Source organism: Pelophylax lessonae (assembly GCF_965119305.1).
Source record: "Pelophylax lessonae genome assembly, chromosome: 1".
Classification (NCBI taxonomy): domain Eukaryota; kingdom Metazoa; phylum Chordata; class Amphibia; order Anura; family Ranidae; genus Pelophylax; species Pelophylax lessonae.
Genome location: NC_138768.1, coordinates 658,868,255 through 658,895,461, shown reverse-complemented (window position 1 = coordinate 658,895,461; position 27,207 = coordinate 658,868,255). Strand labels below are relative to the sequence as shown.

At 43.3% G+C, this 27,207-nt stretch overlaps 1 protein-coding gene across 1 annotated transcript in view; it reads left to right on the top strand.

Annotated features, from left to right (window-relative positions):
- Window positions 1–15,366, top strand: part of FREM3 (FRAS1 related extracellular matrix 3) — a 109,028-nt gene extending 93,662 nt beyond the window's left edge. The window contains exons 17-24 of the mRNA XM_082269201.1: window positions 962–1,154; window positions 1,663–1,767; window positions 3,636–3,763; window positions 4,082–4,216; window positions 4,783–4,909; window positions 6,957–7,144; window positions 8,542–8,688; window positions 14,689–15,366. Of these exons, the coding sequence (XP_082125327.1) occupies window positions 962–1,154; window positions 1,663–1,767; window positions 3,636–3,763; window positions 4,082–4,216; window positions 4,783–4,909; window positions 6,957–7,144; window positions 8,542–8,688; window positions 14,689–15,210 (1,545 nt within the window). The 3' untranslated portion in view covers window positions 15,211–15,366. The remainder of the gene's footprint in view (window positions 1–961; window positions 1,155–1,662; window positions 1,768–3,635; window positions 3,764–4,081; window positions 4,217–4,782; window positions 4,910–6,956; window positions 7,145–8,541; window positions 8,689–14,688) is intronic.
- The last annotated feature ends 11,841 nt before the right edge of the window (window positions 15,367–27,207 follow it).

Below are 27,207 nucleotides of genomic sequence, written 5' to 3'. Positions count from 1 at the left end.
GCATACTTCAGAAATAGGAAGAGATAACCTGGCCACCGCACACCTCACCCTGCCTGAGTGGTTAGCAGGTAAAAGCAGCCTCAGCCTGATTCATCCAGATCACGACTCTTTGCCCTGCCCTGTCATGATTAAGCCCTGGGGGTGGGGTGAAACATGTTGGAGTCGTGGTCTGGATGAAACAAGCTGAGGCTGCTTTTACCTGCTAACCACTCGGGACGGGTGAAGTGTGTGGCGGCCGAGCTATCTTTTCCTGTTTCGTCAACATCAGACACTTATTGTATTAAAAAAATAAATGTATTATGTGTAATGATTACAGAACTACATTCATTGGTGTCTGTTATATTTAAAGTGTAAGTCTGGGTTCACACTGATACGAATTGGGTGCGGGTTTCCCCGCATCCAATTCGCATGACAGGAGACTGTGACCGGCTCTCAATGGAGCTGGTTCACACATCTCTGGGGCAGCTGGGGAGTGCATTGCACAAGGGTCCTGTGCATCTTTGGTTCCGTTTCAGGTCTGAATTCAGGCAAAAATTGGGGCCTGATTCCTCCCTGAAGTGGAGAACAGGGACGCACCAGCCCCCTGCTGTGAGCCACGTCAGCACACAGTGTGAACCGAGCCTACATGTATTTTTAGTGTAGTGACACTTTTTGGGCTCTCACCCCTATCCCCAGCCATTTTTTCAAATTCTTCACAGTTAGGGACGGCTCCTCCCACACATGGTCTATACAGTCTTATGAAGATTTTGTACTCCACTTGCCCTCATGGGGTAGAACTATCCATAGGATTGGAAATCATTTAACTATTCAATAAAGGGTACTTGTATAGAGCATAAAACTTGAATGATGACCAACAAATATGTTGTTACAGAAAAAGAAGCCTGTGATATTCTTACAAATCTTTGCAGGATGTGAATAAAAATAGAACTGAATAGAGCTAAATATAATTCTTTTTTCCCAGGTACTGAACTTGGTTCAATCTTATGTCACTCTGCGGGTGCCTCTGTACGTCTCCTATGTGTTTCATTCACCAGCTGCAGTTGGTGGTTGGCAGCACTTTGACTTGCAATCGGAGCTAAGACTGACATTCGTGTATGACACAGCCATCCTATGGAATGAAGGCATAGGCAGCCCACCAGAATCTGAACTTCAGGGTAAGCCATCAATTTAATGATTAAGCACAAGATGTATGTGTGAAACGCATCGATGTGACCCTATGTTGGTGTCTTTGGCGTCATCGCTTTGTTATTACTTTGGAAATTAAAGGCAATTGGAATTCCTAGATGCCCAGCCGTTTCTTTTCTTACTACCTTAAATATTGCTATATATCTATGTACATAGACATCTATATGGGTTTTTGATAAGAGCTGGGAAAGCCAAGCCTGGAGCATAGATGTTAATATAGCAACTAGTCAGACTGCTGCCTTTGTAAGATGTAACCTGATTGCCTCAGAGAAAACAGAAAGTAAGAAACATCTACATGTAAGGAAACAAATAAATCACTATATTTTTATTTGACTCAAGAACGATTAGAGATCGGCATGCAGAGATGCATGCACCTTGGATTAAAGGATAAATGTTACAACAATAAAGTAGTCACTTGGTGCATTTGTAATTTTTAACTATGTACCAAATTATTTGATGTTTTACTATGCATTTCAGGATCCCTTTACCCAACCAGTATGCGCATTAATGATGAGGGGCGTCTTGTTGTGAATTTTAAGACTGAAATTCGCTTCCGTGGACAGTTTGTGCATTCGCATCCAGGTAAGACCTAAATACCTGCTAGGCTAATTTTTTAGGGCAGAGTTTATGTATTTATTTTTGCGCTTAAAGGTAAATATATTATAATAATTGATTGATCCCAATAATACCAAACATACATACATTCACTTTAAGAGTAAGCAAGCAGAAAAACGCAGCAAATACATTTTAAGATGGAAAAATAATCAAAAATATAAACCAATTTGCTCTTTAAGGTTAGGGTCACACTTTTGTTGTGCATGGACCTATGCATGTCAATGCGCGTTGTGTTAAGGCAGCTTAACTATTATGAATAGGCAGCTAGCACACCAGCATCACCAAAACTGTTCTTGACCCCTTTTCAGGAGCACAACACACAGCAGCACACTACCAAAGCATTATGGGCCACTAAAGCAAAGATGTCTTGTCTTAAAACGCTATATACGAGACATTTAAAATAAAAGGCACTGGTACCATGTGTTAAGCAGTGCAATAGTGTGATCCTGGGCTAAAACTTTGGAGGGGATGCCTGTAACAACCAGTCATATTCTAACTGACATTCTTGCAGGTTAGAAAGCTGGAGAAACAAGTCAATGGTTGAAATAGACAACACTTGGAATTTAAAATTTCCCTTGCCTTTGTAGATCAGTCACAGCATCATAATATACTGTATATAGAAATTGCTCATTGCCTAAGGAACCCCTGGTAACCTTTGGAAGAACCCTAAGATTCTGTGCAACCCTGGTTGAGAAACCCTGGCCTAGACTCACTGGCATTTCCCCTTGTTTGTGGAACAGTTAAAGCGGAGTTCCACCCACAAGTGGAACTTCCGCTGATCTGCTTCTACCCCCGCTCCAATGCCACATTTGGCACCTTTCAGGGGGGAATGGGTACCTGCTTTTGACAGGTACCCTTTCCCACTTCCGGAAGACAGCGGCGCAGTGCCATCCCTCAGAAGTTCAGCCCCCCTTCTCCGCCCCCTGCCACCGGGCCAATTAGAAAGAGCTTCACTGCCAGTTTCCCTTACAACAAATGGCGGCGAGAGCACCTGGCAGACGATCCAAAAATCAGCTGGGGTGCTGACATCGTGGGCTCCCTGGACAGGTAAGTGTCTATATATTAAAAATCGTCAGCTACAGTATTTGTAGCTACTGACTTTTAATTATTTTTTTCCCAGCTGGAATACCGATTTAAATAATGCAAACATTTGGATAGGAACTGTGCTGGGAAGACAACCTATACAGATAGAGTGGGGGAGGGTTTAAACCACTGTCAGTTTTTTTTTTTCTGCCATTCCTTTCTTTAGGGAAATTTCTGTTAACTTTTCTTTCTCTAGACTTAACAGCATGAGGGTATCCTGTCATAGTCAGTTACCTTGGAATATTTTTCCTTCTATTCCTTCTCTGGTGGTAACTCAAAAATGTACCCTCATTTCCATTCCCAGCGACAATGGCAAGCAGGACAATTAGAGAAAGTGAATTTCCCTAACAGGGACACAGTGGTTCTAAACTTTCACCACTCCATCCAGATCTTTAAAAAAATTGTTTCATTTAGTTATACTTTAAAGATAAGAGAATTCGCTACTCTTTAAATATACCACATAGAGAATTCCCTGAAAGTATGTTAGTTCTGTAGCAGTGAAGCTGTAGCGGTTCAGATATATTGGGATTTATGTCGCTTACCTAAAACAATTGTGCAGCTTGGAAGTCAAAGAATGACAAGCCCCATTTGAGACTTAATTTGTACCAATTTTGGTTACATACCTAGACAGCCAATTTAGGTTATTCTGTGAAATAATTATAGTATATAACCAATAATAATAGTCAAGATTTTTCTCAAATGCAGATTTTTGCTGATTTAAGTGAATGATAATACATTTTGTTCTGTCTCAGGTACCTCTCTGTCCTCCATGGTTATGTCTGCTGACCACCCTGAACTCACTTTCACGCTGAGCCTTATCCGCAGTGAACCCAGCTTCAGACAGCCCGTGCAGCAGTGGAGTTTTGTCTCAGATTTTGCTGTAGGTGTTTATTGCATGGAGACTATCGTTTTCTACAAATTCTACCAAACATTTGATTTTCCTAATTTTACAAGAAATTACCTTGCAGAAAGTGTGGTATTAAAATAGTTTGGCGAATAGCATTATACCCAGGGCAGGAACTTATCACAACCAGTTGGTTAAAATAATTTAGTTGTCCTGACTGTTCTACACCTGGTTGGTTTCTTTGGTTGCAGAAATAATAATCATGATTGTTATAGCTCTTAGCATTATAAATAACAATAGTACAGTTATATAAATATATTTACAGTATTCCTAATGTATCCACAATTTTCATAGGTACGAGACTACTCTGGAACGTACACAGTAAAGCTTATTCCATGTAGTGCATCACCGAACCAAGAATACACTGTTCCTCCTATATGCAACCCACGTGAGCCCATCACATTTGACATCGATATTAGGTTTCAACAGGTAAGAAATGGCTGACTATTATTATTATTATTATTATTATTCAGGATTTCTATAGCGCCAGCAGTTTACGCAGCGCTTTACAATGTTAAAGGGAGACAATACAGTTACAATACAATAAAATACAAGAGGATTAATAGGACCCTGCTCAGAAAAGCTTACAATCTAATAGGGTGGGGCAGGTGGTACAAGAGGTTGAAACAGTAGGGAATGAGTTGATGGAAGATTAGTTGGAGGTGTGATAGGCTTCCCTGAAGAGATGAGTTTTCAGGGATCGCCTGAAAGCAGCTAGAGTAGGAGATAGCCTTACAGGTTGAGGTAGAGCATTCCAGAGGATGGGAGAGGCCCTGGAGAATTCCTGGAGACGAGAATGAGAGGAGGAGACAAGGGAGCTTGAGAGTAGGAGGTCTTGAGAGGAGCGGAGAGGACGGTTTTGAAGATATGTGGAGACAAGATTGGTGATGTAGCTCGGGGCAGAGTTGTGAATGGCTTTGTATGACTATAAGCTATGGTATGCACGATTTTATACATTGTTGTATATTTACAAACCAATAATGCTTAAATTGTAGGTCAGTGATCCAGTATCAACTGAATTCAGTCTAAACACTCAAATGTACCTACTATCCAAGAAAGAACTATGGCTATCTGATGGCTCAATGGGATTTGGTGAAGGAACAGATGTTGCATTTACTGAAGGTAAGAAAACGTGGTATCTGAAAGTAATGTATACGCAGGGGTGGGTAAGGGAAGGGAATATTGTATACCAAACTGGGACCCTGGACAAAATAAAAATGGCATATATAATACAGTGTCACTAGCATTGACACAACAGTTGGTCTTTTGTATTTCTGAGTCCCCTGTAACATAGTTTTATTATCTGTTGATCCTGCCAGTAGATCCATTCTTTTCCAATTTTTTTAACAGTGTGACGATGCTGTTTCTTTGTAGCAAAATTGTACAGTGACATTGTCACATTCTGGGCCCTGACGACACCACCTGGCTTGACAAACTTTGATTGCAAAATTAAAAGAGCTAGGCAGAAAAAAATCGGCTGAACAGTCACTTCCGCCACTCAGCAGCAATTGCTGTTCAGAAATTCTAATTCATCAGGTGCCGGCAGTGGGAGACTTGTGCATTCATGCTGTATAGCTTGGAGGGGGGAATTCTTGGATTTCTTTGAAAGTAAAGAAATCTAAAGAAATCGCTACAAATTTATATGGACATACTGTTTCAGGTCGGGTTCACACTAGCTGCGGCCGAGGGCGTGGCTCACAACAGGGGGTCTCTTGCATCCCTGTTCTCCTTTTCAGGTGTGAATCAAATCCAAATTTTTGCCTGAATTTGGACCTGAAATGGAGCCAAAAATGCACCAGACCCTTTTCCAGTGCGGACCGCGGCCGCTATGTGAACCAGCTCAACTGTGAGCCGGTCACAATCTCCTGTCATGCAAATTGGATGCGGGGAAATCTGCATTCAATTCGTAAACCCAGCCTTACAAAAAAAACTTCAAGTAACCAACAACAAACAATAAATAATTTCTAATAATCTTCACTAATCTAATTTCAGTTATCACTTTTCAACTGCTAAAGCTATAGCTGAAAGATAGCTACAGTGCGGGCTTAAAATGCCAGGAGGGCATCCATGGATGTCCCCCCGTTCTCGTTCTGCTTGCGCGCCCTCTGTGCTAGGCTCTGTGATCATCCTTGGGACTCAGCTGATCACAGATCGGGGTAAAGGGCCCTTTATCATGTGATCAGCTGTCAGCCAATGACAGCTGATCACGGAAGTAAACAGAAGAAAGTCATCGGCTTTTTCAGCGTGAGGAAAAAAAAAGAAAGCCGTTAACCGGCTTCTGTTAGACAGACATCGGTCCCCGCAGTGCCCACCAGTGCTGCTAATCAATGACCACTAGTGCCATCTATCAATGCCCATCAGTACTGCTAAAGACTGCCCACCAGTGCCACCTATCAGTTCCCATCAGTGCTGCCTACCACTGCCCATCAGTGCCTCATAATTAGTGCTGCCTATTAGTGCCCATTAGTGCTGACTATCAATGCCACCTATCAGTCACCTCTCAGTGCCCTTCAGTGCCGCCTATGTGTGCCCATCAGTGCTACCATTCAGTGCCCACCAGTGCCACCCATCAGTGCCCATCAATGCCACCCTATCAGTGCCAATCAGTGCCGCCTATCAGTGCAGCCTCATCAGTGCACATTAATGAAGGAGAAAAATTACCTGTTTGCAAAAGTTTATAACAAACATTAAAAAACACTTTGTTTTTTTTTGTTTTGTTTTTTTAATTTTTGTTTTTTATTCGTTTGTTTAGCAAAAAGTAAAAAACCCAGCAGTGATTTAATACCACCAAAAGAAAGAGCAATTTGTGTGAAAAAAAATAATAAAAATTTCATATAGGTACAGTGTTGCAAAACCTGTGAACTTAAAAAGGACTTCACATACTGAGCACTATCATTCAATCAGTGTATGTTGCTTTTCTTAAAAAAAAAAAAACTTAACCTGTAGAAACACTGGGGGGAGATTTACAAAATCTGGATCTCACAGCTGGAGCTGAGGTTAGAAGCTGATTGGTTACTATGCACAGCTGCAGCGGATTCTGTGTACACCAGTTTTAGTAAATCTCCCCCACTGGGTCTAATGTATCAGAAGTGTATGTAGTATATTTTTAAACTTAAATCTTATATAAACCTAATATAACAAATTGAATTTATTTTTATTTTGTTTAAAGGATCTTCAATTTATGGGCGTGTAATGGTGGATCCTGTTCAGAACCTTGGGGACTCCTTCATCTGTAACATTGAGAAAGTATTTTTATGTACTGGTGCAGATGGCTATGTACCCAAATACAACCCAGACAAAAGAGAATATGGATGCCTCGCAGATTCACCTACTTTGCTCTATAGATTTAAAATATTGGTACGTAACTTAAGATGTAATTGAGTGTATACTCATGCTAGCTATTGTTCTCATGACATACAGGCACTAAAAATGTATATTTCCCAAATGTAAAACTCAGCAATTGTGAGTAGGGCAAGCTTCTGGGTGAAAATGTTCAATCTGGTAACAGATGCCACACGTAAGTCCGCATATAGAGTGCTTGTGGGCATTTTGTAAATATATTTGTTCCAAGGGCCCATTTACACTACACAGAACCAGTAACTGTGTGCATAACGCGCAGGAAGGTGTGTGTGTGTTGTGAATGCGAATTTCCATGTTCTGCAATCCATTGTTAAAATGCATTGCATTGCTTGTTTTTTTTTTTTTTTCAACTTGTATGTGATTCTTATTTGGTACAGTGGGTTGCGATGTGTTACAGCAGCATGATGGAATGTACTGTAAAGCTCAATGCAAAATGGTGCAGACCAATGCAGCATGTAGGTCTGAAATAGGACATAAGGCAGATTGCCTTGTTTTTTGAGTCGGGACTGTGTTGGGCAACGCTGCCCTGTTCTTCTAGTGCAGTGGTCTCCAAACTGCAGCCCGAGGGCCGGATGCAGCCCTTTCCTTGCCTTTATCAGGACCTCAGGGAAATATTTAATTCACTGACACTGATGAAGGGCACAATTCTTCCCAATGACACCAACGATGGGGCACAATCCCTATTAATGACATTAACAATGGAGCACAGTTCTCCCAATGACACCAAAAATGGGGCCAAATGAGACCAATGATTGGGCACAATTCCTCCCAATGACACCAATGATGGGCCCTTTTGTACTCCCGATGGCCAAAGCCCAGCCCCCATGAAGTCTGAAGGACAGTAAACCTGTCCTTTGTTTAGAAAGTTTGGAGACCCCTGTTCTAGTGTGTATGAGTCCTGAATGAATTCTAAAGGTATTAAATCAGATTGTCAAATAGACAGTGAGGAGTATAAGCATAGGAGGCTGGACAAGACAGGGCTGCCACCTAGTGGCTGCAAAATGTTTTACATATAAAAAATGTTATCTACTGTTTCTTATGTACATAAAAAAAAAAAGGAACTATAATAATCTTTTCCAAAAATGTGAATGTAATAAATAAAGAAAATATTGAGAAAATATGTATTCATTAAAAAGAGAATACTTGAATAACTTATAAAAAAATGAAATGCTTGAGTTTCTTTAAAATATTGGATTAGAAAGTGACATGTAGAATAGAACTAATTGCTGTGAACAGCGTGTCAATTTTCGTGTTAAACTAGTTAATAGAATTTTAGTTGAATTTGAGTTTGAATGTTACTGCTCTATGTTAAGAGCTAAACATTTTTTGAATATTATTTATATTATATATTATATATAAATACAACCTTTTTTCATTTTCCTTCTATTACATAGGACAAAGCTCAGCCAGAAACTCAAGCCAGGATGTTTGGGAATGTTCCATTTGAAGCTAATTTGGCAGCTGACATCACAGAAGCTCTACCATTGGTAAAGCAGCCAGGATCTGATGGCTTCAGTCTCTTATCAAATGCCCTATTCCAGGTATGCCTCACCGAAAACAGACTTGCAATAAACGGTTTGGTTTGATAACTGCATTTACAAATGGAAGGGGCTTTATGGCAACTTAAACTTCAAATATTTTTAACATTGTGCTGTTTATCTCCTACTCACCTTCCTGCCTGTCTAATGCACCGTGCCCGGGGACTAGCCGGGAGGGGAGAGACCTTGCAGTGTGATGAGCACTGATTGGGTGCTCGTCAGGAAAGGGGGGTGTCAGGCTCTTGTAAAGCTCAGCAGAAGTACATTTGCTGAGCAAGTAAATGAGGCACCGGCCCCAATGAGAAAAAAAAATCTTTTCCTTCAGGTTACCCTCACACACGGAAGCACTTGGATGCTCAGTACAAGGGCATGCTAAGCAGCCTAATCAAGGTGAACCTATCCTTTAACTTGTTCCCTGCCAAAGTAGTTTTTGTGGGGTTTTTTTGCACAAAATTTTTAAAAATAATTTTAGACCTAAAGTTTACATAAAACCCCCGAAAACTTATATGTATTTTCCAATTTTTTATGTAACACGATATTACCGCAAAGGTAAAAATTTCAGTAAAAAACACACTAAAGTTAATTTTAGGGGGCGCAAAAACGCAATAAATTAACAATTTTTTTGGTAAAACTTAAAAGCCAAAGTTGCACCAAGTAAATAGATACCCAACATGTCAAACTTTACATTTGCGTGTGCCCGTGAAATGGCAACAGACTTCAGTATCCTATATTTTCTACAGGCGACGCATTAAAAGCCCCCCCATAGGTCATCAGTTTAGTATTAAGGAAGAGATCTGGTGCTAGAAATTATGCTCTTATTCTGGTATACGCGGCGATATGTAATGTGTAATGCAATTGATGTTTTCCTATGTAGGCGCCCCAACACGTGTGTTTACGTTTGTATGTGCGTATATGTGGCTATGAAGGACCTCAAAAAGTCTCATACGTGATGATTTCTTAATGACAAGCTCTCTTTATTGAGACATGCAGGGTCTAAAAGACCCTGCGTGTCTCCTCTGTGCTCTACTGAATGTAATGCAGTGCCATAAGGCACTGCACTACATTCTTTCCCAGGCTTGATGGCTGGGGAAACTATCAACAGGGACCCGGAAGTGACATCATGCACATTGCTTCTGGGTCAAAGATGGGGAGGTGAGTGAACGTGTGTCCACTCTCCTAGCACCCCTCTACCCAGTGGCACCCGCTATGCCGGTCCTGGGCCTGAAGATGGGCAAGCAGAGCTTGGGATACATAGCAGGGGCACAGTTTACCAGGGTATGTGGACTGCGCCCAAATGCTTCCATCTGACAAGTAAACCCTGCTGCTTGCCCGGAGCAGGGCTACATGTTAAAAAAAATAAATACCTGCCCAGCGCCTGGAACTGCATGTCCCATGCGTCAGGTGATATTAATTGGGCATCCCTGAAGCGTTTTTTTTTCTGCCAAAACACCACTGCCAGGAGGAAAGGCATCTAGAAGAAATGGCAAAACATCCAGTGTGCATGAGGACTTATCCTCCTCCCCACCCCTTTTGAGGGGGGGGTTGATATTTTTTTTTTTACAGGGAGTGGGTTTCTTTTTTTGACAGGTATCTGCTCCTATTTCCTCAATTCTTGCCTAGGTGAGAAAGACATTGCTCATCCAGCCCCCTGCCTGCCCTCGCCCTCCTGGGACATGTCACATGTCTTAGGAGGCTGCAGGACCAGTACCACTGTGCCACACAATCTCACACATGGCCAGTTGGGAGCTGGCTGTGATTCCTCAGGGAGTTACAGCTGGCTCCCAAACCAAAGACAATGGCACCAGGGACCTCAGCTGCCAAAAGAAAATGCTGGACTCCAGGAACTGGTAAGTACCTGATATTTAAAAGTCAGCATCTACAGTAGTTGTAGCTACTGCCTACTAACTTTTATTTATTTTTTTAAAAGAGGGTTAAGGTCTTTAAGATTTTGTTACATTGACATTATTGGTTATGGCCTGTGAAGAGGTATTCTAGCTTATTGCTCTCCATCCAAAACTAAAGTAGCTGTAAAACAACCAGGAGAATGTATTATGTGATCCTGGTTTTCCCATGGCCTCTCACCTACATGTTTCATGATTCAGCTATTTAGTACAGGCCAAGCTTGACCAATGTAACTATGCAGTCAAAAACATACATAGAGTTCAGCTTCAATAATCAAAAGGCCCATATCTGAAATGTTTAAATTGCTCTGGTCCATAAGCAGTATATGGGTGTGGGAGCTGAAATGGGTATTATTATTATTATTATTATTATTATACAGGATTTATATAGCGCCAACAGTTTGCGCAGCGCTTTACAATTTGAGGGAAGACAATACAGTTACAATACAGTTCAATACAGGAGGAACTAGAGGGCCCTGCTCGTAGAGCTTACAATCTAGAAGGGAGGGTAAAGTGAAACAAAAGGCAATAACCGTGGGGGATGGGTTGATGGAGAAAATGGAGGTACATTTGTTAGGGGCTGGTAGGATAGGCTTCTTTGAAAAGGAGGGTTTTCAGAGATCGCCTAAAAGCCAATAGAGTGGGAGATAATCGCAAAGATAAGGGTAAGGAGTTCCATAGGATTGGAGAGGCTCTGGAAAAGTCCTGGAGGCGGGCATGGGAGGAGGTGACGAGGGGGCTAGAGAGCAGGAGGTTTTGAGAGGAACGAAGAGAGCGTTTAGGTTGGTATTTTGAGATGAGGCTGGTGATGTAGCTGGGAGCTAAGCTGTGGATTGCTTTGTAAGATGTTGTAAGTATTTTGAATTCAATTCGTTGGGTGAGCGGAAGCCAGTGGAGGGCTTGACAGAGGGAAGCAGCGGACACTGAGCGATTGGTAAGGTGGATGAGTCTGGCGGCAGCATTCATGATGGATTGAAGGGGGGATAGCCTGTTTAGAGGTATGCCAACGAGAAGGGAATTGCAGTAGTCGAGGCACAAGATGACCAGGGAGTGAACTAAGAGCTTTGTTGTGTCTTTGGTTAAAAAGGGGCGTATTTTGGAGATGTTGCGGAGGCTGAGGCGGCAAGATTTGGACAGCGATTGGATGTGGGGTTTGAAGGAGAGTTCAGAGTCCAGGACAACACCTAAAACATTGGCATGCGGGGATGGGCTGATAGTAATGCCATCGATATTGACAGAGAAATCAGGGGAAGGGGCACGTGGTGGAGGAAAAATTATAAGCTCGGTTTTGGATGGATTGAGTTTGAGGAAGTGGTGAGACATCCAAACTGATATATCTGATAGTAAATTAGTGATACGTGAGGAGACTGAGGGAGAGAGCTGAGGGGTGGATAGGTAGATTTGGGTATAGTCAGCGTAGAGATGGAAGCCGTGGGAGGCTATCAACTGACCCAGAGAGGAGGTGTAGATTGAAAATAGGAGGGGTCCAAGAACAGAACCTTGGGGAACCCCAACAGAGAAGGGAAGAGGAGAGGAGGAAATAGAATTGTATGCAACGCTAAAGGTGCGGTTGGATAAATAGGAAGAGAACCAGTGAAGAGTAGAGTCACGGAGACCAAAGGCATGGAGTTTTTTGAGGAGGAGGGGATGGTCAACCGTATCAAAGGCAGCAGAAAGGTCCAGAAGTAGGAGTACAGAATAGTGTCCATTGGTTTTGGCCATTAGTAGATCATTTGTCAGTTTTAGGAGAGCAGTTTCAGTGGAGTGTTGAGGCCGAAATCCAGACTGAAGGGGATCAAGGAGGCTATTCTCGGCAAGGTGGTTGCACAGTCGGTTGTAGACTAGACGTTCGAGGAGTTTGGATGAGAAGGGGAGCAAGGAAATAGGACGTAGGTTGTTCAGATCGGTTGGGTCCAGTGAGGGCTTTTTAAGTATGGGGCTGACTAGTGCATGTTTTAGAGAGTTGGGGAAGATGCCAGAAGAGAGGGAGAGATTGAAGATGTGGGTTAGAGAGCATAGAATAGGGCCAGAAGGTGAACGTAGCATTTGCGAGGGAACAGGATCAAGAGGGCAGGTGGTTAAGTGGACGTTAGCAAGTAGTTTAGCAACCTCATCTATAGTGGTGGGGTTGAATGAGGGAAGTAATGATCGCACCTGTGGGCATGAAGCATAAGGCATGGAAGGTATCTGAACAGCAACGATCTCCTTACGAATTGTATCAATCTTCTGTTTGAAGTGGTAGGCGATCTCCTGGGCAGTGAGTGAGTCAGTGGGAGGGGGTAGTGGAGGACAGAGTAGAGAGTTAAAGGTATCGAAGAGTTGCCAGGGGCGTGATGACAGGCTGTTAATGAGAGTGATAAAATAGGTCTGTTTGGCAGTGTGGAGACTGGAATTGTATTTTTGGAGGGCAGATTTATATTGGCTGAAATCCTTCTGAGACCGAGTCTTACGCCATAGGCGCTCCAGAGCACGGCTATGCTTTTTCAGACTTCTAGTGTTATCTGTTTGCCAAGGTTGAAGGGGTCGGGGCCTGATTCGGTGTGTGGTGAGGGGGGCAAGTGTGTCCAGGGAGGCTAAGAGTGAAGCGTTGTAGACAGAAGTGGCTAGGTTGGTGCAGGACAGAGGTGCTATTTTGTCATAGAGGTGGTCGGTAGCAGAGTAGAAAAGAGAAGGGTTGAGATGGTGTAGGTTTCTGCGGGTAACTGTAAGGTAGCTGGAGGGAGAGGAGGTGGAGGAGAGGGAGAGATTGAAACTAATAAGGTAGTGAGAGAGGGAAAGGATTGTTTGAGAGGTTGTGCGGAGTGCATAGGTGGGAGAAAACAAGGTCAAGGATATTGCCTTCAGAGTGAGTAGAAGCATGTATCCATTGCTTCAGGTCAAAGGAGGAGGTTAGACTGAGAAGTTTGGAAGTGGCAGGAGTGTTAGTATTAATAGGGATGTTGAAGTCGCCGAGAATGATTGTGGGGATTTCGGAAGAGAGAAAGTAGGGTAGCCAGGAAGAGAAGTCGTCAAGAAAGGTCGATACTGGACCAGGTGGGCGGTAGATCACAGCTATCCTTAGAGAAACAGGGGAGAAAAGACGAATGCAGTGTACCTCAAATGAGGAGAGTGACAGAGATGGAGGCGGGGGAAGTACCTGAAAGGTGCTATGTGGGTCTAGAAGGATCCCAACACCCCCTCCTTTGCGTCCATTGGGTCTAGGGGAGTGAGTCCATAGAAGACCACCTTGGGATAGGGCAGCAGAAGATGCAGTGTCGGATTCGTGAAGCCAGGTTTCGGTGATGGCGAGTAGATTAAATGAGTTAGCGATGAAAAGGTCATGGAGAAAGGTGAGTTTATTACAGACAGAGCGGGCGTTCCAAAGGGCGCAAGAGAAAGGGAGTCTGGTCTTAGAAAGAAGAGAGATGGGAACTAGATTGCGCTGAGTGCGGCTGCAGCCAGAGGGTGCAGGGTAAGTGGTGTGTTGAGCACGGGTAAATGATGGAGGCCCAGGGTTTGGGGATATGTCTCCAGAGGCTAGGAGAAGCAGAAAGGTGAGGGTGGTAATATGAGAGTGTGATTTATATGAAGGGACATGCCCCTGTATCCTGGAGGATATGTGTGCATGTGGATTTAGAAATAGCAGGAGATGGTGAGTGCAGTAATAAGGTGAGGACAGAAGTGAGGGTGATATATATAAGCTGTCGGGTGGAGAAGTGGGGTGAAGTAGAGAGAGTTTAAGGATAGAGGACAGGGCTGTCAGAAGAAGTGGTAGAGAGTGCATTTTACAAGGAGAGAGAGCTGAAGGGGTTTAAAAAGGTCACCTGCAGTCTATGTGGTGTATATCTCAGCTTTCCTGTGTTCCTTCACTTTGTGCATTCTCTGAAGTGCAGAATCAGAAGTATCCCACTTAGAGAAATCGCCCCCACTTTGAGAAGAGAGCCCCCCAAAAAGCAAACGTGCCCCCCTATATTATTGGTTGTTATCACAAATGAAGGTACTTTTACTACAGAGTCCTGTATATTCAAGTCCAATAATGGCATGTACTGTAACTTTGACAGCAGGCAGTTAACCAAGAACATCATTACTGTCAGATATAATAAAATATTCTTCCCACTTTTAGGTGGCTGCTGGACGTGAATGGTTCATTCATACCATCTATACAGTCCGCTCTAGAGAAAATGCTAACAGAGGTATCGGAAAACGTAGTGTGGAATACCACCACTCAATAAGCAACAGCATAGCTCAAAATGATCAACTGCTTTTGAAGAGAAGTCGGAGAGCTAATCAAGACAATGCAGCCTTGCAAGACATTGGAGCGGAAAAGAACAGAGGGACAAACATTCAGCACATTGCTCTTGGACATTCCCGCAGGGCCTCTGGCAAGGACTCCTTACCTGCAAATGGACAGTACGACAAGCCAGTCCTGGAAATCACCGGCCAGGATGCTCAGGGTTCTTTGTTACCAGTCATCGGTGGGGTAGTTGCCTTACTGCTCCTGATTTGCACTACAGTAATTATTGTTGTGTTTATGAAACACAGAGGACTGTCACATACACATAAAAAGTCTGCCTCTAACAGTCACTGCAATAGCCATGAAACTGTTACCACTCGACATAGTAGCAGTGACAGCTCTGAAGTATAGAACAATGAAAAATAACTTCATGTGTCATGGTGCTTATACATGTTGCTACTGTTCAGCCCTGCCATCCACATGCAGTATCCAACATGTACTAACTTATTTGAAAGCATTAACAATAATTCACAATTAAGAAACAAAATGTATTGATGAAATGTATATTTTTTTGTTAAGATCCTCCAGAACATTACAGTGATTTGTAAATCCCAGCATTTTATACCATGTATAACAGCCTAGCAACACTGTAGACAACCTGTGAACAAAAGTGCTGACCAACTGTTAAATTTAGGAATATCCATGTAGGGATTATTCACCGTGTTTATTTTAAAGCAAATTTCAGGGTGAAAAAGCAAAAAGCAAAAACCCTATGCAGTATGTAGTATATCTTATATTGGTATATATAAGCACATTCCTGGTATTGTATCCTCTTAAAGACCCTGCAAATACAGAAAAATACATGCTGATCCACCAGGAATGTACCTGCATGCCCTATTCTTGGCTCAGATTGTAAGGAGTGGTGTTAGCCGCTTCCAGTTGCCTTAAAGTGTAGGTAAAAATGTTTTTTAAAAAATCAGCACAATAGTCGTTATATAAATTTAATCCCAAGCGTTCCTTGTGCTGGTGCCGACTGTCATAGCGAAGGTACTCTGCCCCATCCCATACACTGCAGCTATAATCTTCCTGTGCTGCAGTAGTTAATGTAAGTCGGTACTCTGCCTATTCCCATACACTGCAGTTATAATCTTCGGGTGCTACAGTAGTTAATGCAAGCCGGTACTCTGCACCATCCCATACACTGCAGCTACTTTATAATCTTCCTGTGCTGCAGTAGTTAATGCAAGCCGGTACTCTGCCCCGTCCCATACACTGAAGCTATAATCTTCCGGTGCTGCAGTAGTTAATGCAAGCCGGTACTCTGCCCCATCCCATACACTGCAGCTATAATCTTAAGGTGCTGCAGTAGTTAATGCAAGCCGGTACTCTGCCCTATGCCATACACTGCAGCTATAATCTTCCGTTGCTGCAGTAGTTAATTCAAGTTGGTACTCTGCCCCATCCCATACACTGCAGCTATAATCTTCCTGTGCTGCAGTAGTTAATGTAAGCCGGTACTCTGCCCCATCCCATACACTGCAGCTATAATCTTCCGGTGCTGCAGTAGTTAATGCAAGCCAAGTGACCTGTCATATGCACCTGCCCTTCCAGTCCCCTCTTCCATTGTATAGAAGCCGTACCATAGCTTCCAACAGTTAAAATAGCTCTATGAATGGAGGTGGGAAACTTTTCATACTTTTGCACGTCCTTCATTTATTGGTAGCTTTTAATTTCAAGTTATAGCACAGCTTCTATGAATGGTGAAGGGGGTGGAAAGGGCTGGCATAGTTGGCACTCTTGAAGAGTACCTATCATGGGTCCAGTGCTGGTAATAACCCCCACAGCACTGGAAGAGTACAGCTGCAGGGTATAGGAGGGGGGGGGGGGGGGGTAAAGGACTTTGAATTTCCACTGTTAGCAGGCACCAACACAAGGGACACTTTGCATTATATGGAAGTTAGGTTGTAGCATGGAGAGTAATTATTCTGTAGTCCGAGATAAGAACTTGGAGGACTCCTTATAATAACACAAGAAGTATGCACAGCTCATCATTTCTGACATAATCACCATTTTTTTTCCCTTATCGAACAAATATAACAAAATGCTTACAACTGTATATTGAACAGACAGGCATATACAAAGAGTTGATTGCCAGAGTTTACATACACTTTAAGATGTCCTGCACATAGAGTTATTAGCCATGCAATATTCTTAGTGCAGTAGCAGTATAATATGGTAAGTGGAAGTCATTTTATCTTACATTATTTGAATGTAACAAGATATGCAGTCGATTCTACAGAAAAGAAAATATATGTACTTCAATGAGAATGACTTATGTAAAGATCCGAATACAGACATGTGCCAGGTTATAATGTTGGTCAGGCACCAGATAGGAATCATAGGGGAAAGCTAGCTGTTTATGACTGGGCCAAATTGCAATGGTTAGAAATATTTATAAATGCTAAATGTACATATTTTAGTATACAGTGGGGAGACATTTATAAAAACTGGAACAGACCGAATCTGCAGCATCTGTACATGGCAACCAATCACCTTCTATTTTCAGCTTGTTCCAATAAGCTTTGAAAATTAAAGATAGAAGCTGATTGGTTGCCATTCACAGCTGCTCCAGATTATGCCAAATCCAGTTTTGATATGTTCCCCCCAATGTGCCTTAAAGCAAGCCTTTTCACTTTTTGCTACTTTTTGTTATGTGATTTTTTTTTTCTAGGATTTTACGGTCTATTTTTTTTATAATGTCTAAAATGTAAAGCTATTATTATTTTTATGTCATGTGGTAGGTATAGATCAGAAATACCACATGGATATTTTGCAAGGAAACTGTAATGTTCTTTATATTTATATTGCTTCGTAAATACTTCTAAAGTCAAGGTTTGAACAAATAAAATAACTTTTTTTTTTTTAAAGAGTTTAGTTTGTATGTGTGCATTATAAAGCCCATCTTTCGTGGAAATATGTTTTTGGATTTTAAATGGGAAAGGGATAGAACTACTGTAAATACAGAGGCGTAACTAGAACCTTCAGGGCCCCGATGCAAGAAACCATGAAGGGCCCCCCAGACCCCTGGCCGGGGCCCTTCCCTTCAAGCCCGGGGCTCTTCCCACTAATCCTGGGGCTCTTTAATCTTATTGCATGGCCTTTTATTATGGTCCCGCATCAGGATCCTTTCACAAGTTCTGCAGTGGGCCCCCTTCCTGCAATCTTGGGGCCTCCCCACAGTGGTGAAATGCCAGGGCCCGGTCGCAAGTGTGACCTTTGAGATCCTAGAAGTTCACCCACTGGTTTGCTACCGGGCCCCCTGGAGCATGGGGCCCGGTAGCGATTGCAACCCCTGCAACCCCTGTAGTTACGCCCCTGTGTAAATAAAGGTTCCCACTGGGGAAAATTAAAAGGATTTTTTTTGTGACACCAGAGCAAGATATAAAGGGTATGGAGGTACCAGGGACAAGTGCATCCAAAACAAATTATAGTTTTTAGGTGAAGTAAAGGTTTAATGCAGGAGAACAACCTGAGTATCTGTGAGTATCTGTGAGTACCTGAGTACCTGTGAGTACCTGAGTACCTGTGAGTACCTGAGTATCTGTGAGTACCTGAGTACCTGAGTATCTGTGAGTACCTGAGTATCTGGGAGTACCTGTGAGTACCTGAGTATCTGGGAGTACCTGTGAGTACCTGAGTATCTGGGAGTATCTGTGAGTACCTGAGTATCTGTGAGTACCTGAGTATCTGTGAGTACCTGTGAGTACCTGAGTATCTGTGAGTACCTGAGTATCTGGGAGTACCTGTTACTACCTGAGCGTTGTGCGTCTGACCGGGCTGTGCGACTCGGGGTTGTGCGTCTGACCGGGCTGTGCGACTCGGGGTTGTGCGTCTGACCGGGCTGTGCGATCGGGGTTGTGCGTCTGACCGGGCTGTGCGACTCAGTGTTGTGCGTCTGACCGGGCTGTGAGACTCAGTGTTGTGCGTCTGACCGGGCTGTGCGACTCGGTGTTGTGCGTCTGACCGGGCTGTGCGACTTAGTGTTGTGCGTCTGACCGGGCTGTGCGACTCAGCATTGTGCGTCTGACCGGGCTGTGCGACTCAGCGTGGTGCGTCTGACCGGGCTGTGCGACTCAGTGTTGTGCGTCTGACCGGGCTGTGCGACTTGGTGTTGTGCGTCTGACCAGGCTGTGCGACTCAGCGTTGTGCGTCTGACCGGGCTGTGCGACTCAGCGTTGTGCATCTGACTGGGCTGTGCGACTCGGTGTTGTGCATCTGACCGGGCTGTGCGACTCGGTGTTGTGCGTCTGACCGGGCTGTGCGACTTAGTGTTGTGCGTCTGACCGGGCTGTGCGACTTAGTGTTGTGCGTCTGACTGGGCTGTGCGACTTAGTGTTGTGCATCTGACTGGGCTGTGCGACTCGGTGTTGTGCATCTGACCGGGCTGTGCGACTCGGTGTTGTGCGTCTGACCGGGCTGTGCGACTTAGTGTTGTGCGTCTGACCGGGCTGTGCGACTTAGTGTTGTGCGTCTGACTGGGCTGTGCGACTTAGTGTTGTGCGTCTGACCGGGCTGTGCGACTTAGTGTTGTGCGTCTGACCGGGCTGTGCGACTTAGTGTTGTGCGTCTGACTGGGCTGTGCGACTTAGTGTTGTGCGTCTGACCGGGCGGTGCGACTCAGTGTTGTGCGTCTGACCTGGCTGTGAGATTGTGAGTGTTGTGCAACTGAGTGTCAAGTGAGTGTAGCGGAATACCAGAGGGTGAGAAGGTAGCGTTAGGAAGCCAGGAAATAGCCACATAGGATAGGCTTAAATTACTGAATCCCCATTAGATTAGATAGTAGGTACAATGCCCGGCGGGTGTGGAGATGCGACTCGGTGTACATCTTGTGATATGTATGCGTTCCTCGGTCATGTGATCGAAGGCGAATACAAATGTGCAAAATGTGAGCACGTTGCTTCCCTGGAAGCTCAGGTCCTGAATCTAGGGAAGCAGCTGGCAACACTGAGACGAATGTCCATGCCGGAGGAGAGCCAGGATTGTACCAATCAGGTGCAGGCAGGGGTCTGCACAGAGGTGGGCGGAGTATCGGAGGTGCAGGCATCAGAGCAGAGTAGAGGGGTGACAGTTAGGAGGGGTAGAAGGGAACAAGGCAAGGAGGCTGATCCTGGGCTGGAGCACCCCAATAGATACGCCCCGTTGTGTGATGTTGGGGAAACCAGTCAGGGACCAGCATTGCTGGAGCAGAGCGACGCCCCTAGCTGCCAGGGGAAGAACTCCTCCAGTAAAGCCGGGAGAAAGGGAAAGGAAAGACAGGTGCTGGTGGTAGGGGACTCAATTATTAGAAGGGCAGATAGTGTAATCTGTGACCAAGACCGTGTGCGCCGAACAGTCTGTTGTTTGCCGGGCGCTCGGGTTCGGCACATAGCGGATCGGGTGGACAGATTATTGGGTGGGGCTGGGGAAGACCCAGCTGTCATGGTACACGTGGGTACCAATGACATAGGCAGAGGAAGACGGAGAGTCCTAAACGATTTCAGGGACTTAGGCGCTAAGTTGAGGACTAGGACCTCCAAGGTAATATTTTCCGAAATACTACCTGTACCTCGAGCCACACCAGAGAGGCAGCGGGAGATTAGGGAAGTTAACGAGTGGCTGAGGAGCTGGTGTAGTAAGGAGGGTTTCGGGTTCCTGGAGAACTGGGCCGACTTCTCAGTCGGTCACCGGCTCTTTGGTAGGGACGGATTGCACCTAAATGGGGTGGGTGCAGCCGTACTGGGTGCGAGGATGGCCGAAAAGTTAGAGGGGCTTTTAAACTAGGGAATGGGGGGGAGGGTACAGATGTAGAATTACCCAGTGGAAAGCAAGTTTCAGAGGGCAGAAATGGGGGCATTAGCGATAGGGTGTGCGGAGCTCCTATACCCAGGGTGGGTACGGGGAAAAATCAAGAGAGCAGCCTAAAAACATCAAAAGAGGATAAATATAACCGATCAAAATTACGAGGTTTGTATACCAATGCCAGAAGCCTGGCCAACAAGATGGGAGAGCTGGAGCTGCTGATATTTGAGGAGGACTTAGATTTTGTGGGGATAACTGAGACTTGGTTTGACAGCTCTCATGACTGGATGGCGACCATTCAGGGGTATTCCCTTTATCGCAGAGATAGAGAAAGTAAAAAAGGGGGAGGGGTATGTTTGTATATTAAGAACAGTATACAGGTAAATATGAGGGATGATATTAATAATGGAGCTATGGACGAGGCAGAATCCCTATGGGTAGAGCTTCAAAGGGAAGGCACGGCGGGGAAGGTAATATTGGGCGTATGCTATAGGCCCCCCAACCAGAGGGAGGAGGGTGAGGCGGACCTCATGTTACAGATAGGATTGGCAGCAAGGATGGGAAATGTCATTATAATGGGGGACTTTAATTATCCAGATATAGACTGGGCAGAAGGAACCGCACACTCAGCCAAGGCTCGGCAGTTCCTAAATGTTTTGCAGGACAATTTCATGGGTCAGATGGTGAACGCACCGACAAGAAGCAATGCGGTACTTGACCTACTGATTACCAACAATACAGACCTGATCACGGATATAGAAATACGGGACAACTTAGGGAACAGTGACCATAGGTCAATTGGTTTCAGTATTAATTACAGTAATAGGAAACACAAGGGTAATATAAGGACGCTGAATTTCACAAGAGCCAATTTCCCTAAACTGCGCTCGCTGCTAGAAAATATCAAATGGGATAGAACCCTGGGAACAAAGAACACGGAGGAAAAATGGGAGTGCTTCAAGAGCATACTTAACAAGGGAGTGGGCCAGTGCATTCCACAGGGAAATAAATTTAAAAGAGCAAAACTAAACCCTGGGTGGCTAAACTCCAACATTAAAATGTATATTAGAGCTAAAGAAAAGGCCTTCAAAAAATACAAGACTGAGGGGTCATTGGCAGCATTTAAGCACTACAAAGAGTGTAATAAGAAATGTAAAGATGAAATCAGGGCGGCTAAAATAGAACACGAGAGACATATAGCGGAGGAGAGCAAAAAGAACCCCAAGAATTTCTTTAAGTATATAAACAGTAAGAAAGCCAGGCCAGAGCACATTGGCCCCATAAAAGATGATAAAGGAAAAATGGCCACTGAGGACAGAGAAAAGGCGGAAGTGTTAAATAATTTCTTTTCTTCAGTCTTCACAAAGGAATCGGGGGGCTACACGAAACCCGCTTGTAAGGCCGAACTAAATAATACACCTCAGGAAGTGCCGCCATGGCTAACAGAGGATAGACTTAGAGCTAAACTAGAGAAACTTAACATAAATAAATCCCCGGGACCGGATGGCTTGCACCCGAGGGTTCTTAATGAGCTCAGCCAGGTGATTGCCAGACCATTATTCTTGATCTTTAAGGATAGTTTACAGACGGGTATGGTGCCAGCTGATTGGAAAAAAGCCAACGTGGTACCAATATTTAAAAAGGGGCCGAGATATATCCCGGGTAACTATAGGCCGGTCAGCCTAACATCAGTAGTCTGCAAAATTTTGGAGGGGATGATAAGGGACCACATACAAGACTTTAGTAATGAAAATGGTATTATAAGTAGAAATCAGCATGGATTCATGAAAAATCGTTCGTGCCAAACCAATCTGTTAACCTTCTACGATGAAGTGAGCTGCCACCTAGATAAAGGTAAGCCTGTGGATGTGGTGTATCTGGACTTCGCAAAGGCCTTTGACACCGTTCCTCACAAACGCTTACTGTACAAACTAAGGAAGGTAGGTATGGATCATAAGGTGAGTACCTGGATAGAGACCTGGCTCCAGGGGAGAGTCCAGAGGGTGGTGATTAATGGGGAGTACTCGGATTGGGCGGGTGTGGAAAGTGGGGTCCCCCAGGGTTCTGTCCTGGGACCAATCCTGTTTAATTTATTCATAAATGATCTAGAGGAGGGGATATCTAGTACAATCTCAGTATTTGCAGATGATACTAAATTAGGCATGCCAATATCTTCTATGCAGGATGTGGAAATCTTGCAAGCGGACCTGAACAAAATAACGGGGTGGGCAACCACATGGCAGATGAGGTTTAATGTAGAAAAATGTAAAGTAATGCACTTGGGTGCCAGAAACCAGAAAGCAAGCTATTCACTAGGGGGTGAACCTCTGGGTGAGTCTAGGATGGAAAAGGACTTGGGGGTACTGGTAGACAACAGGCTTGGCAGTGGCATGCAATGCCAAGCCGCCGCAAGCAAAGCCAACAGAATACTGGGATGTATAAAAAGGGGGATTCACTCCAGAAATAAAGAGATTATTCTCCCGCTCTACAAGACTCTGGTCCGGCCACATCTGGAGTATGCTGTCCAGTTCTGGGCACCGGTCCGCAGGAAGGATGTGCTGGAACTGGAGAAAGTCCAGAGGAGGGCAACAAAAATAATTAGGGGAATGGAGGACATCGGCTATGAGGAAAGACTACAAGCACTGAACCTATTCTCTCTGGAGAAGAGACGATTGAGGGGGGATATGATATCAATGTACAAATACTGTACTGGCGACCCTAGCATAAGGAACAAACTATTCAGAGAAAGGAAATACAATAAGACACGTGGCCACTCACTAAAACTTGAGGAAAGGCGGTTTAACCTTAAAGTGCGTAAGGGGTTCTTCACTGTAAGAGCGGTAAGGATGTGGAATTCTCTTCCACAAGCAGTCGTATCAGCGGGGAGCATAGATAGTTTCAAAAAACTATTAGATGTACACCTTAAAGACCACAACATACAGGGGTACACAATGTACGGTTAAAAGCAAACACACACGCATCATGGGTTGAACTGGATGGACTTGTGTCTTTTTTCAACCTCACTAACTATGTAACTATGTAACTATGTAACAAAGAATATGGTCTTATGCATAAGATGGCCCATCTCCATCCCTAAATTTTACCAAATACATAAAGAACAAAGACCATAGGACTTTCACGAGATATGCCATAAACAAACCAAAAGTTTTAAAACATTAGTATTATATTGAGCAGGTACAAATATGTTTAACCACTTCCATACAGAGCAGTTACACCCCCTTCCTGCCCAGACCAATTTTCAGCTTTAGGCGCTCTCACAATTTGAATGATAATTACTCGCTGTACCCAATCACATTTTTTATCATTTTTTCACACAAATAGAGCTTTCTTTTGGTGGTATTTAATCACCATTGGTTTTTTTTATTTTTTGCGATATAAGTGAAAAAAGAGCAAAAATTTTGAAAAAAAAACACTTTTAGTTTTAGTTTCTATTATAGAATTTTGCAAATAAGTATTTTTTTTCATAAATTTGGGCCAAAATTTATACTTCTACATATCTTTGGTAAAAAATAACCCAAATTAGTGGTTAATATTTAGTCTGTGTGAAAGTTATAGAGTCTACAAGCTATGGTGCCAATCATTGAAAATTGATCACACCTGATGTACCGACGGCCTATCTCATTTCTTGAGGCCCTGAAATGTCAGGACAGCATAAATACCCCCCCAAATGACCCCTTTTTGTAAAGTAGACATTCCAGGGTATTTAGTAAGAGGCATGGTGAGTTTTTTGAAGTTGTATTTTTTTCCCACAATTCTTGGGAAAATAAAGAAATATTTTTTTTTTTTTTTTTTACACAAAATTGTCATAATAACAAGTTATTTCTCACACACAGTATATGCATACTTGCAATTACACCCCAAAATACATTCTGCCACTCCTCCTGAGTATGGCAATACCACATGTGTGAGACTTTTACACAGCATAGCCATTGTTTTTTACACAAAGATGTCAATTTATAAGATATTTCTAACACATAGCATGTATATAGCAAAAATGACACCCCAAAATACATTCTGCCACTCCTCCTGAGTATGGCGATACCACATATGTGGGACTTTGTCACAGCATAGCCACATACAGAGGCCCAACATGCAAGGAGCACCGTCAGGTGTTCTAGGAGCATAAATTACACATATCATTTCATTACAACCTATCACACTTTTGAAGGCCCTGGAACCCCAGGACAATGGAAACCCCCACAAAATGACCCCATTTTGGAAAGCAAACACCCCAAAGTATATTCTTTTTTTTCAAATATAAATTTTTTATTCAGGAAGTTCAGCTTAAGTACATTTACAATTCAGCAGGTAGTACAATCTCATTTTAACCTTTGTTAATTCCACTCTTTCATCATTTACTTTAACTTGTATTCCTTCCTTATTTTCCTTTTTTGTCCCTTACCCTCCCTCCCCCCTCCCTCCCAAAAAAAACAAAAAAAAAAAACAAAAACAAAAAACACAAAAAAAAAAAAAAAAGAAAAAAGGGGAAGAGTTCCCCCGCTCCGCTGCCGTCAGCCTGAAGGACCCCTTATCCTTCCGCTATATTCTTATCTTTTCCTTACCTCTATCCTCCTAAGAGTTTTTTCCCTTCTTCCGAGATTATAAAGAAGTTCCATTCTTCCCATATCTTTTTATATTTCTCCTGTCTATTTTGGGAGTATGCAATTAACTCTTCCATTCTTCTAGTTTCCTCTACTCTGTGTATCTATTCTACCATCGATGGGGGTTGTGTTTTTTTCCAGTTACCTGGGATACATGCTTTAGCTGCATTTACTAAATACGGTATAATAGAATTTTCATATCTCCCCACCGGTATATCTGACCCCTGCAACAGGAAAAAGAGCGGATTTTCTTCAATTTTATATTCCGTAAATTTTTGAGTCATATTTTTTACTCCCCCCCAGAATGGTTTTATATCTGCACATGTCCAAAAAATATGGTACAATGTACCTTCTTCTTTTTTGCATCTCCAGCATACACCTGATTCCCTCGGGAACCATCTGTGAATTTTCTTAGGTGTAATATACCATCTCGTTATGAGCTTAAAGTTCAGTTCTTGGGTTCTGACACACCCAGATGGTTTAAAGGTAAATCTTAATATCCTTTGGACCTGTTCACTTGTTAAATTGCATCCGAGATCCCTACCCCATTTTCCCGGCCACGTTAATTCCGGTTGTTCTTCCGGATTTGTCAGTAGCCCATAGGCTATTGATAGTGTATGTAATAAGGTCCCTGGCCTCACACAGTATTGTTCGAATCTCGTTAATGCTCTGCAGAAGCTTTCTGGTCTTGGTATTGATGTTAGATAGTGGTGTAATTTAATTGCTTGCCAGAAGGGAACATTGTATATTCCCACTCTATCAATCAATTGATTAATTGAGGGCCATCTTCTTTGTATCAAAAAAGAAGAGGCCTGATCAATTTTCTTCTCCCTCAGGTCCGCAAACTGTCTCTTATCTAAGCCTGGTGCAAACTGTGGATTTCCCAGAATTGGGAATAAAGGGGACTCGCTCGTTGTCAATTTATTGTATATATCTAGATTCCTACATACCCTTAATGTATTTCCTATTATCGAGTGATTTTTCAGTTCCTTAGGTAATACCTGGTAGCACCATATCGCTCTCTTCAAATCTACTTCTGTTTGTGCTTGTTCTAATTGTACCCATAGCTTTTCCGAATGATGCCACCAGTCTAGCACTCTGGCCACTTGAGTGGCCTGATAGTATACTCGTATATCTGGAAAAGCCAACCCCCCTTTTTTCTTTGGTAATACTAACAATCGTCTTGCTATTCGTGGTTTTTTGTAATTCCAGATATAATTCACGAACAGAGAGTGTATTGCTTTAAAGAAGGCATTTGGGATCTTAACCGGTAGCGCTCGCAACAAGTATACAAATTTTGGTAGAACTGTCATCTTTAACAAATTACATTTGCCGAACCATGAATGCATCCCTTTACGTCATTGTTCTAGTAGGTTCCTTGTTTTTGCTATCAGGGGCAGGAAATTGAGATCGTACACCCGCGTTAATTTCGCTGGTATTAATGTCCCTAGGTACTTCACCGCCTCTTCTTTCCATTTGAAGCCGAAGCTGCTTTTCAGCACGTTTACCTGGGATAAAGGTACCCCTATTCCCATCGCTTCCGACTTCCCAAAATTAATTTTCAGATATGACATAACCCCAAATTTTTTAAACTCTTGTATTAGATTTGGCAGTGATATACCTGGGCTAGTTAGTGAAAATAGTAGGTCATCCGCGTAAGCGGCAATTTTAAATTGTTTCTCTTTTATCTTTACCCCCTTAATATCTTGATTTAACCGAATTCTACATAAGAACGGTTCTAGACTCAAAGCAAAGAGTATGGGCGATAATGGACATCCTTGCCTTGTGCCATTTCTTATTGGGAAGGCATTTGACAATATACCATTAGTTTTTACCCTAGCCATTGGCTCTGTATAGACTCTGGTAATTTTTTCTAGCATCTCTTTCCCTAGTGCAATATATTTGAGCACAGCAAACATGAAAGGCCATCCCACCCGGTCAAATGCCT